Raw genomic sequence first — 12,693 nt, 5'->3', positions numbered from 1 at the left:
ACTGTGCTGGGGGTACTGGGTAGAGAGCTGGGCTGGGGGAGCTGGGCTGAGGAACTGGCTGGGAAACTGGGGAGCTGGACTGGGGAACTGGGGGGAATGGGGCTGGGGAACCTGGGCTTGGGGCACTGGGGGAGCTGAGCTGGGGAACTGGGGGAACGGGGTAGGGAGCGAGGCTGGGGGAACTGAGCTGGGGGAGCTGGGCTGGGGGAATAGGGCTGGGGGAACTGGGCTGGGGAACTGGCTGGGAAACTGGGGCAGCTGGGCTCGGGGAGCTGAGCTGGGGAACTGTGGGAACTGGACTTGGGAGGTGGGAGAGCGGGGCTGAGGGAACTTGGCTGGGGAACTGGCTGGGAACTGGAGGAGCTGGCCTGGGGGCACTGGGGGTGGTGAGCTGGGGAACTGGACGTGGAGCTGGGGGAGCTAGGCTGGGGGAACTGGGCTGGGGAACTGGCTGAGAACAGGGGGAGCTGGGCACTGGGGGAGTGGGACTGGGGAACTGGGGAAGCTGGGCTGGGCTGGGGGAATGGGGCTGGAGGAACTGGGCTGGGGAACTGGCTGGGAACTGGGGGAGCTGGGCTGGGGTCGCTGAGGGAATGGGGCTGGGGGAACTGGGCTGCCCCACTAGCAGCTTCTGCTACAGCTCGCAGTGCAGCCAAGCCCCCAGCTTGGCGCAGAAGCACCCGTTCCTGGCTGTGCCCTCCCCTCCCCAGGGCCGCCCTAGTTCCATTCTCACCCCGTGCCCTCCCCACGCCAGGTCTGTCCCCCACCATCACCCCACGCGCCCCAGCAGCCCCGGGGAGAGGGGAGAGCCTGGCCAGGCTGCGTGGCACCAAGTTCCCTGTGTGGCCAGCCTTAACCCTGCCCCTGCATTCTGCATCTCCCTGACAGCCTTTAATTAGCAGAGTGCAAAGCTAAATTAGCCGTGCAAACGTGTCCCACGCTACCAGGCTCCGCCGGGGGCTGCGGGCGTGGGAGCCAATGGAGAGATGCAAATACTGGGTTATAAAGGCTCATCGCCGAGTCGATGAAAATGGATTTTCTGCATGAGGCTGAACCGCTGCAGTCACCGATGAGCTCCAGTGAGCTTCCCCAAGCTTTCCAGCACGGCTCAGCACGGCAGCACCCAGCGTGAGCTCTGTGTTTAGCTCTTCTCCAGGGACTGGCAGGCAGAAAACAGATATTTAATAATGCATGTAATAAACACGCTTCTTCTCAATATGTGGATAACTGGCTAGCTGAAAAAAGGTCTCATAGTCATAGTCCAGCTGGCTGGACAAAAATGCACATCGCTCTCAGCTTATCTGAAGTAAAGCAAAATACACTGTCTTTGGCTGTCCTTGTTACACAATAACAGGAAGATCACGGTGGGAAAAGAATGTTGCAGGTGGGAACAGATAACTAAAGAAGAGAAACTAGGGGCAGGCTTGGTATTTAGGCAACTAACCAATAATGAGCTTAACTTTTGTAATATGTATGAGCTAATTATAACAAGGCATAAAAGGTGACTGTAAGGGACAATAAACGAAGTCTGCTGATCACTCATATTGAGTGACTGTGTCTTCCCTCCGTTGCGACATCAATAAACCTGATTTTTTTTTTTTAATTAACTTCTTGCTTTTATTTTTTTTTGCTAAAATGCAACTTGCTAGCAACCCAGTTCCAACGACCCAGACGCCGAGCTTCTGAGCCTGTTAAAGCGCTGAAGTGATGGTGCGTGATGTCAAACCATGCAAGTGGCTGCGGGAATAACACAGAAACAGGGAGCGCGGGCAGCCATGGCCCCCCAGCAAACCCCAGTGTGCCAAAGGGCTCCGGGCAGCTGCAGCTTCTCTTGCCTGTGGCGTGGGTTAATATAGTTTTCTTCACCAAAGAACAAAGCAGAAACGCTTGGTTGGTTGTGTTGTTTTTTTTTTTTTTCCCTGGAGCTGTAAGTACATGTGAGAGAAGGGGTGAATTCCTCTGGCTCTGAAATATTGATGGACCTGGAGGAGAGAAATGGGAGACGCAGCCTGCTGACAACCTGCCTGCTGTCCTTGGCTCCTGGAAACGCCAGATAGACGGGGGCTGAGGAAAAAGCACCCCCGGCCAGTGCACCAGCATTTCAGCACCTGTTTCTTTTGCCTTTGCAGTGAACCTTTCTCCCAGTGAGACCCCACACGCCGCTCGCTTTTATTTTGTCCTGAAAACACGCAATTCTGCATTTTCCTTCTCCTAGGCATTTGGCTATATGTTTTTTTATCTTCTACCAAGAAGTGTTTCTTGGACAGGGCAGTAATTTACTGTCTGTTGGTGTAGCGGCTCTGTGGGACAGTGCTGAGGGGCCCTGGGGGCTTTGCGGGCACCTCGCTGCCTTTTGGGGAGTGGAGGCATGCAAGGACAGAGAGGTGTTTGCTGGATCCATCCCTCTGTCCCTGGTGCCATCAGATGGGCAGGGAGGAAGCAAAGCCCTGGCCCTGCACCAGTAATAAACCAGCATCACGCCGGCTCAGTGCCTCCCACCAGGACGGACACACACGCGCATGTGCACACACACATACTCAGAGCCACATACATGCACGGACACACGCGTGCACTGCACACACACTCACAGGCATGTATGTGCATGCATACATGATGCGCATGCACATGCATATGCATTCACACACATGCACTCAGACACGTGCACACGCACACACAGGTCACACACACATGTATGCCAGGCCCACGGCATGGGGCAGGCTCTGTGGGGATGGTGGCATGGAGCAGGGGTAGGATGAGTGGGAGCAGATCGCAGCACAGTGCACGGAGAGGTTGCCCGGCCCTGCGCCCCACATGCAATTCCCACATCAACAACACTGAGCCCACCTGAGTGTGCAATTCCCCCCCCTGGCCGAGGCTCCTGGAGGTGTTTCCTCCTGGCCCTGAGCACTGCCCACCCCTGGGGGTGTACCCAGGAGTTCCCTGGGGCCAGGAAGGCCGCTGCAGGGAAGGGGAGCACCTGTGCATGTGCAAGCCCTGCAAGAGGGTGCAAAGGGCTCCCGCCGTGCCTGCATTTGTGCACACACGTGTGCGTGTGTGTGTGTGGCTGCGCATGGGTGTGCGTATGCCTGAGAATGTGCATGTGTGCATGAGTGCCTGCATTGGTGCATCCTTACATGTGCATGCATGCATGGGAGTACATATGTGTGCGCGCATGTTTGCTAGTGCACAAGTGTGTACGCATGCGTGTGTGCAAATGCACCTCCGTGTGTGCATGCATGTCTGCAAGTGCACCTGTGTGCACGACGCATGCACGTCTGCTTCTCTGGGCATGCGTGTTTGCAAGTGCATGCAGGTGTATCCCTGTGTGTGCATGCACCAGCGCATGTGTGTGCGCGAGCACGTGTGTGTGACTGCACGTGTGCAAGTGCGCCTGTGCGTGTGTGTGCCTGCATGAACCCGAGCGCGCCGGTGCGGGTGCAGGTGTGTGCACGCGTGGGTGCCCAGGTGTGGGAGCATGCGCGGGCAGCACGAGCCGGGTCTCCAATTGGCGTCCCTCTGCTGCCGGGAGCGGAGCCGGCGTCGCTTCCCGGCATGCCCCGGGCGGACCATGCCGCATTGCCCCCTGGGAGCTGTAGTCCGCGACGGCCGCGACAGCGCGGCGAGGAGACGGGCGAGGACTACAGCTCCCAGCAGGCCTTGCGCGCCATCCCGCGCCGACGCGCTGCCGCGCCGGGCTGCCGGCGGCCGCCATCTTGATCCGCCGGCCTCAGCGGCGCCGGGGGGGGGAGGGGTGAAGGCGCGGGAGGTGTAGCGCAGGGAGCGAGAGGACGATGTTGGCCTCCCTGGCGGTCCGCCCGCCGCCACCGGGGCTGGCGCGACTCCTCCGGGCGCGCCTGTGGCTATCGCCGTCACGGCTGGTCTACGGGGGAGCGGCGGCTGAGGGGGCCGGGAGCGGTGGGCCGCGGCTGCTCCCACCTTCGCTCGCCAGGGGGCGCCGCCAGCACGCGCCGCAGCCGAGCGCGGGGCTGCCATGGCGGGGCGGGGCCTGCGGGGGGCGGCAGCGGGGCCCGGGGGGGACCCCCCCGGTAACGGGCCCGGGCCCCGGGGTCACCCCCGTAGCCGTGGGGCCGGGCCCCAAGGGGACCCCCGTGGCAGCGGGTCCGGGGCTGCGGGTTCCAGGTGCGGCCCTGCTGCGGGCCGCCGGGCTGGCTGGCCAGGGCTGCCCCGGGCCTGGGCCCTCGGGCCTGGCAGTGTCCCTTGGGGGGCCCGCAGCGTGGCCCTGGGGCGCTGAGCACCGCTGTCGTCGCGGAGGAGACCCCGGCGGGCGTCGGAGCAGAGACAGGAGCTGCCCCCCGGGAGCTGCGCTACCTGCCCTCGTCGCTGTGCTGGCCTACTGCTACCTCAGGGACCACCTGTCCAAGGGTGACTATTGCTGCTCGCTGCCTGGCCAGCCCCGCGGTGGTGGGAGGGGGCTGGATGCGAAGCAGAGGAACTTGTGCCCCACAGGGAGGGGAGCATGGGGGTCCCTCCTTGGGGATGAGACCTGCCTGCTAGTGCTGGCCTGGGAAACCCTTCTGGGCAAATGTTATCCTTGCTCCCTAGCCCAGGGGTGTGCTGGTCTATGATGGATGCCCAAACTCTTCTGTAGTGTGAAGGTAACAATCCTCACATTTGCCACCAAGATAAAACAGCCAATGCTCTTGTCAGCTGCACTCCGGCCCCTCGCTGTGGACTCTTTCCTGATGGGTGCTGGGAGAGGACCTGGCTCCCAGCCCCTGTGGGTGAGGGAGGCTTGCAGGGAAGGGTCTGAGCTGGCAGCGTGCACTTGGCCCAGGCTTCTGCTTTGAATGTAGGATGCTTTGGGGCAGCTTCAAAGGTTCTGGAGCTGGGAAGGGATTGACTTACTACCTGATAAGGCCAGGGTTTCTCACGGCGTGGTTTATGGCCACCCTGCTGTGGGAAGTAAGCAGCTGCAGGTGGCCGCAAGACCTTGTTGCTGCCGCATTATGTTTCGGTCTGCAAAGGCAGGCGTGTGTATCTGAGCTGAAGCACACAGGATAGCCTCAGTGACTGTTGGGGCAAGTGGCAGGCCTTTAGGCTGTTGTGGAACTATAGGTTTGTGCCACAGCAAGCCCGTTCTTGGCACTCATGCAGTGTTTTGTATTTGGGAGTATTTGAGGTGCAGCCTCTCTGCCCCAGGTTGTTGTCACCCTACTTTCCTGCTGCAGGACAGGAGATGGAATGGCCTCATTGGTGTTACTGGACAAGGTGGTGTTGAAGCGGAGATGTGTTTGCTGCTCTGCTGTGCACCGGGCACACAGGGCATCAATCATCAGACCTTCAGCTGTACCAGGATTGGTACAAGCTACAGAAGAGGAGATGGTGCGTGCACAAGGAGGGCCTTCCCTGCTTGCTGTGGTGCCTTTTGTCATGAGCCAGCACTTGCTGCTCACAGGTTTGGGCTTGTTGGCAGCGAGCTCATCTGCTGGTGTGACACAGGCCTGGGTCAGGAGGGGCTGTGACTTCACAGCAGGACACTTGGTGGTTTCAAGCATGTCAGAGGTTTGTGTCTCTGTGAGTAACACGCCAGCTGCTGCACTGGGCTGCTGGGTTTGTCACCCAGGAGGTTTCACCATCATTATAGGGAGTCTTGTGTAATTAGCGCTTAGGAAAGGTCTAAGAGACTGAGGCCTGGTTTTGTTGCAGGAGCTGTTTTGTGGACTGGTTAGCACTTAGAGCCAGGCAGCCACGTGGCTGTGGCTGCCGGTGGAGGGGACAGAGCCATGAGTGCCCCAACCCTGCAGGCAGGGAGAGTGCAGGAAGCAGGCAGGACGTTTTCCTGGAGAGGGCAGGGATGCGGGAATGTGGCTGCAGAAGGTTAGATCTGGAGTGCTCAGGGGTCTCTGCAGAGCTTGCTGAGCCAGGCTGTGCAACAGAGAGCCTCCTCCTCACTCTCTTTGCAGGTGTCTTTGGAGAAGCCCCACTTTGTTCTTTACCAAGTACTGCATCCAGCTCTAGGATCGTAAGAAGCAGGAAAGACATGAACTTGTTGGAGCAAGTCCAGAGGAGGCCACAGAGCTGGTCAGAGGGCTGGAGCCCCTCTGCTGTGGGGACAGGCTGGGAGAGCTGGGGCTGTGCAGCGTGGGGAGGAGAAGGCTCCGGGGAGACCTTAGAGCAGCTCCCAGTGCCTGGAGGGGCCGACAGGAAAGCTGGGGAGGGGCTTTGGGCAAGGGCAGGGAGCGGTGGGACAGGGGGGAACGGCTTGAAGCTGAGAGAGGGGAGATTTAGGTTGGACGTGAGGAAGAAACCCTTCCCCGTGAGGGCGGCGAGGCGCTGGCCCAGGCTGCCCAGAGCAGCTGTGGGTGCCCCATCCCTGGCAGGGCTCAAGGCCAGGCTGGACGGGGCTGGGAGCAGCCTGGGCTGGGGGGAGGGGGCCCTGCCCATGGCCGGTGGTGGGACTGGCTGGTCTTGAAGGTCCCTTCCAGCCCGAACCATTCTGTGATTCTATGCAAGGCAGAAGGCCAAGCGACAGGCACAAATAACTTGGAGAAGAGAAAGCGGGTAGAAAATGTTGGGGAGAGAGCAGGAAGCACTTGAAGGCTGGTAAGAACTGGGGAGAATTGTCCCAGCTTCCCAAATGCCCAGGTACAGCTCTGCTGGCTGCATTGGGTTTGACCAGTTCCTGCTGCAGCAGCTGGGTGCATCTCCGTCAGAGCTCGGGTGCTGTCCTTACCTTCTCCAGCCAGGAGGTGTCATTCTGAGCCTGCATTGGGGAATCTCTGGCCGCCTTGTGATGTCTGGAAACCTGTGGCTGAGGCTGTGACTGCCTGGGGTGACAGTGCCAGCTACCCTGTAGTGCCTGCTGCACCCTGGAGCCTGCTGTCTGCAGGGTTTGCTTTGCAGATACCATGGTTCTCTGGTTGTTGACACAGTTGGTTCCTCGCTGAAGCTGCTGCTGGCTCGTGCCCAGCCCTGGGTGCCTCAGCAGGACCTTTCTGCTCCTCTCCAGCTTTTTGCCAGGCCCATCCCATGGCACCTTTTGAGCCAGAGACGGGCTGCAGAGGTGGCTTCCTACAAATGTGGGAGATCTCTGTCAGACTGGGAGAGACTGGTCTCCCAGGGAGGAGCAGTTCGCATCCCTGGCTGTGTCTGCTTGAAGTGCTGCTCGGGGGTTCTCTCGTGTTATGATGCAGCACGCAAGGAGCTGCTGTTTCAGCTGGCTGAACATCTGTGTTTGGGCTAGGAGAGGCGAGGAAGGGATGCAGCCAGGCTGGGGGTTCAGCTGGCACACAGGTTCCCATGTGTCTGCCTGTGACTGCGTTTTGAAAAATTGCTGTTTGGTCCTGCCTTCCTCAGAGCCTAGCACCAGGGCTTAGGGAGGCTGTGGTAAGTCACCAAGCAAGCAAGGGATTTTGGAGTAACCTGCTCACAAAAATAGATTTTTCCTAGCCTGTGGTGTTTGATCAGAGCTGTAAGCACAGGCCCTACCTTCTCTGCTGCAGTGGCTTGTGCCACCTCTGGGTTATTACGTGCATGTGTGTCTGGCTGCTAACTCGCTTTCCCTTCTTTCTGTGTTTTCAGAAGATGCTCTTCTGGAAGCTGCGAGGATCAACAATGTTTCAGAAGTCAACAGGTGAGCAGGCTTTAGAGAGGTGTGAGAGAACAGTGCTGCTGGAAAGCTCTGTCAGCACTTGGGAAGGGTGGGCTCATCCTCATTACCTGCTGTGACTCGGCACTTTTTTGTGCTTGGGCAGGCATCCCCAGGCACAGCTCCTGGGACGGGATAGAGCAGCGGGGGCTGGCTGCTCCCACAGACCTTGGGGTGCTCGCCTTGCTGTCCCAGATCCAGAGCGGGTCAGAAGGGTTGGTGAGCACAGTCACCTGTGAGGTGGAAGGTGAATCACAGGTCCCTGCGCTGGGAGAGGACAAAGCGTGAGGCCGTGCAATGCAGCATGGTGTGGATGTACCCCTCTGGGCCTGAAGACGCAGAGCCTTGTTTGTAGGGGTCTGTCTCTGAAGGAACAATCCTTGGTGCTCTCCTCAGCCTGAGCCAGCAGCTCTCCAGCCCGGGCAGAGGTTTGTGTCCCACAAGGAACACTGGAAAGAGCTCAGCTCTGCCTGTGCCACCCAGCTGACCTGTCAGGGAAGTGGCTGGTTGGGTGACCAAGCCTGTGCCTGTTAGGGAGCGGAGCATCTCCAGAGCTGTCCCTGTGCTCCTGTCCCACGGGCAACTGGCTCTTGCTGTTGGCTGTGCCTGCTTCTGTTGGGGTTGTGCTGTGGCATAGTTCAGGAGCTCTCTAGCAGCCTTAAATTCTCCAGGGTGTTAACAAATGAGCACCTTTCTCAGGCCCAGCGTGTGACCAGTCCCCAAGAGGCACATTTGCTCTCTGCCCACCCAGTCCTCCTGCAGCTCTGTCTCTAGGGAGGGACTTGGATTGCCTCAAGCAATTCCCAGGACAGTTTGCAAGCAGCAGTGCTGCATTGATGAAATATGTCTGCTGGCAAACTAGCACTGACCTCATCTGCAGTGAGTCCCAGGGACTTCGTCTGGAGCTGTGTAGGGGAAACAAGCCTCCTGCCAACACAGGGTGAAGAGAAGGGTGAGAACCAGGCAGAGCTACTTGTCTGGCGGAGACAAGCCTGCTGTCTTTCAGTAGCCCAGTGGTGATGAGGTCTCCCTTGCCAAGTGCTGCCCTCAACCAGTACAGAGTTAAGATTTTTTTTTTTTTTAGTAGCCTGGCAGCTTGCACAGGACAGGAGAGACGTTGCTGCTGTCCTGTGTTCGCCACACCTGGCATTTCTCTGGCTGAGATCTCCCACCCAGCATAGGCATTCAGGGAGCTCAGCACTGCGAGCTGCTGTCTCTGCAGCTGGGGAGGTGAGTCCCACTGGCCTGCAGCCAGGGGATGCACCTTCCAGTCTCCAGCATCTCAGAGGAAGCAGCCTGGCTCTGCTGTACCCCGGGGCTGAGATCTGGCCTAGATCAAGGGTCGAAGAGGATATTGGTGTGCAGCTAATTGGCACATGTGTTCTGCTGCTTGTAATTGCAGGAAGCTGCTGCTTAGGGATGTCTGGGTGATTTGTGAGCCTGGTCAGCCACAGCAGCAATAGGGATGCTCTGTGCTCCCCCTGATGAAGGAAGGGCTGGCGGCTGTAGGCAGTCCGGCTCTGCTGTGCTTCCATGGCCTCTCCTTTCATTTCTGTGCTCCTTTCTTCCAGCCTGCTCTGTGGGGAGCTGCCCACCCCGCAGCACCCGCTGTGTTTGGAGCTCCCAGCTTAGCTGTGCCTGGCACATACCTTGGCTGCCAGGCACGGACAGGGGACTGTGGAAACTACTGACTCTCCCTGCTGCAGGCAGCTTCGGCCTCTGCTTTTAAACGAGCTGCCGCAGTCCAGGAGCTCTGCAGCTTCTGCAGAGCTGACAGAGGAGGCGTGAACAGGTTTGCATTAAGGGCTCTTGCCACCTGCAAGGGGTGAAGCTCAAATTCAGTCTTAGCAGGGCAGGAGGGTGGCATTCAGCTGAGCAGCATGGGCTGCACCCGGGAGAGGGCAGCGCTGTCCACATAACACCCTGTTTGTCACTCCTCCTCCCTCCCCAACACTGCTGTCCCCTGCCTACTGTCCCCCCTGCTCCACACAGCTCGTTGGTGGTGAATTAGGAGAGGGGAAGCTGGTGTGATAGAGTTTTCTAATATAGCTTTAGACTCATTTAAACTCTCTCCTGCAGCCTAATGCCTTGGTATAACTTAAAGGCAGTGAAAAGCCAGCCAGTGGTGTGGTAGGGCTGAACTCCTGCACGCTGTCTGGCTCGGGCTTCATGGAGTGATTCAAGACACATTGTTCTTTGCTGTTCAGCAACTTGTCTCATTAGGCCATGCCAGGAAAGCTGAGCAGAGACGTGTTGTTGCTTGTGTTGTGGGGCAGTTGCAGACATTGTTCAGTTCTCTGTCCTTTTGGCTCAAAGACTGTTACAAGAAGCAACCAGATGTTTACAGTTCTCCAGACCATGTTCTTTGCTACATGCTGTCTTCATCTGCTGCAAGTGCCTTGTTTAGCTAATGGCTTGTCATGGTCCTTTATGCATGAAAACATCGAGAGGGTGGTGTGAGGTGCCAAGAAGGTTTTTGAAACTGGTAAGTCATAGTTGTGCTTAACTGCAGAGGGAAAACAGGGTAGAGAGAGGCTCTGAGGCAGTTTGGAGCAGAGTCTGGGCTATAAGCAGAGAGCTGAAGAGCTTTTAGGATAGCTGTGTCCCTTATCCCAAAAGAGTTCTGTGTTCTCTCTTGGAAGAGAGTGACTCCATCACCCTAACAATTACCTGTAAGATGGTGAGGCCAAGCGTATCAATCTTGCGGAAAACCGCCACAGAGGATTTGAATGCCAAGGGTAACCAGTATTTGAATGCCAAGGGTTCCTAAAATGAATGATTGCATCAGCAGGAGGTGTAGAGGCCCCAGCATAACTTGCAGCCTGTTTTGAGGTTGTGTTCCTGAAAAGTGCGATGGTGACATGGTGCAATGAAGAATGATCAGGTTTTCCTGTAGGAATAAATGTAAGGAGGGGTTGTACGTAGGGACTTCAGAAATAACACCTTAAATACATGGGGACAGGGTGTACGGTGTGGAAGGTGGAGGGGCAGGAGCAGCAGCATCAGAATCATCAACCGGACAAGATGCTGGCCTTTTGGAGGCTAGCTTTTCAGAACAGGTCACCCTTCCAGGAGATCTTGGCCTCCCCATTTCTGAGTGTAAACCTTCTGGTGTGGATGTTCTCACAGCCTATTTCTGAGTATTTACATCTCATTGTTGTATTCCTCTGTGGCGTACAAGGCACAGACTTTGCAAGGGTTGTGAGGCAAAGACATTTATTGTTAGTTACAGCTTTTGTAAGTTTATACTCTGTATGTGCGCTGCTAAAAGCGTTATTATTGGTGAAACTCTGCTGTTCACTGGAGGCAACTCTCTGCTGTTCCTGCTGTTCCCTTATCTTCGAGAGGTGAGATCACGTTCCCCCTTGTTTCTGTCTCATCCAGGTTTCTTCTCATACTCCCTCAAAGTTATTTACATCTTTGCTGCAGGATCAGAGCTGCACATAGTCAAAGCAAGACCACAGCTTCATGTTATCAATGTCAAAACAACCCACTGTCTCCATCCTCTACATTCCTCCATTTAAAGTCAATCATATCAGTGGAGTAGGAAGATCAGAAAATGGAGTAATGGCAGCGGTTAGAGGAGCGCAGCGTCAGGCAGCTGCAGAACTCCTAAAGAACATACGGAGAAGACAGATCTCAGGGTGCTGCTGTATGATAAGTACTTCCACATATGTATGGAAGTGGATGACACCTCTCTGGTGATGCTGTACTAAAGAGTTCGTGTTTCACAAGGCTGCAGGCAAACAGGCTGCTTTGTTCCAGCCATCAGGATGTGAGTGGAGATGGAAAATAAGTGATACAGTTACACCAAATTAAAAGCATTTTATCTTGGAAGCTGAGCTGTCCTACGCCCATCCAGATCATCTGTCTGGAAGCACAAAGAACCACGGGCACACGTGACCATCAGGCTGAAGTGACCAAAAGGAGGGTTTGTATCAGGGACCCTTGGGCAGCACGTGAAGGCAGGGCCTGGCTGTGCCTTGGGCTGGTTAGCAGCTGTGCCGCTGCACTGGCGTCTCCCCAAGTTTGAGCTCGGGTGCTTAGGCAGGCCGGCCCAGCTCTTCTCACAGCATACAGGCCACCTCACCCTGAAAGGTTTTCTGTGGGTTCCCTTTTGCTGTGGAACTGCTAGATAGGGAGATATTGAGACATAAAGAGTGTTAGTTTGGCCAGTAACTAGAAATTTCTCAATCAAGCTTGGAAAGACTAAAGTTAGGTATATCAGAAATGAATGGGAGGCTGGTGTTCAGGGCAGTTGCGCGTTACTCTAACCAGCAACTTTTTCCTTGGTTAAGGATGAGCAGGCCCTTCAAACATCCCAGGCAGGCCTCGCATTCGCACACACAGTAGTATTGCTGCAGGAAGGATTGCATGTCCAAAGGCTGGATCCAGCCCCCAGGGCTCTCCTCTTCCCTCTGTCTCCTCTCGGCTCCCAGACAGGTTTTCTCATCTTTACCCACTTGTTAAATGGGAGAAACCAGACTGAATTCTTCATCGAGATCAAGGAACGTGTTAAGTTCAGAGACCATTCCCTTTGGAGCATGTGGCAAACCAGCTGTTTCCTTTCAAGCCCTTCATGCTCTTAGCCAGTACAGAAGATAGCACCCAGTTAATGTGCATAGTTTAATTACCCTTAGCCTCAGTTGTTCTGTGCTTGTGGAGGGAAAGCAAGAAGCAAAGGCATAAAGAATTACTGCCTCAATCCCCCTTGTGTTTATATTCAATATTAATATTGATTCTCTGTGTTCAGGCTTTGTTTCTTAATAAGCCACCCACAAAAGTGCAGGCTTACAGCAGAGTTTCCTCGCCGGCTAGAAATGATGGAACAGTATTCTCACAAGCACTGTGCGACTGTGACTCACGGAAACGTGGCATGTATGTCAGCTGGCTGTTATCAGGCTCATTCGTAACAGCAGGCAGCAACCCAAATCTGCATGTTAATGAGATCTGGAGATGACCAAGTGCTCTCCTGCTCTCAGAGGGATCCAGCCTGACATGGTAGTGGGGTAGGAAGCTCTGTGTCAGTTGTTGCAACTGGTTCTGCATTCTCCAGGCTGATTTTCAGGTGGAGGGGTTGCAGA

At 56.2% G+C, this 12,693-nt stretch overlaps 1 protein-coding gene across 1 annotated transcript in view; it reads left to right on the top strand.

Moving 5' to 3' along the window:
* Positions 1-3,717: 3,717 nt before the first annotated feature.
* Positions 3,718-12,693, top strand: part of CLPB (caseinolytic mitochondrial matrix peptidase chaperone subunit B) — a 92,299-nt gene continuing 83,323 nt past the window's right edge. The window contains exons 1-2 of the mRNA XM_040584966.1: positions 3,718-4,383; positions 7,543-7,594. Of these exons, the coding sequence (XP_040440900.1) occupies positions 3,792-4,383; positions 7,543-7,594 (644 nt within the window). The 5' untranslated portion in view covers positions 3,718-3,791. The remainder of the gene's footprint in view (positions 4,384-7,542; positions 7,595-12,693) is intronic.

Source organism: Falco naumanni, chromosome 2 (genome assembly GCF_017639655.2).
Source record: "Falco naumanni isolate bFalNau1 chromosome 2, bFalNau1.pat, whole genome shotgun sequence".
NCBI lineage: Eukaryota > Metazoa > Chordata > Aves > Falconiformes > Falconidae > Falco > Falco naumanni.
This window is presented reverse-complemented; position numbering and strand designations above follow the sequence as displayed.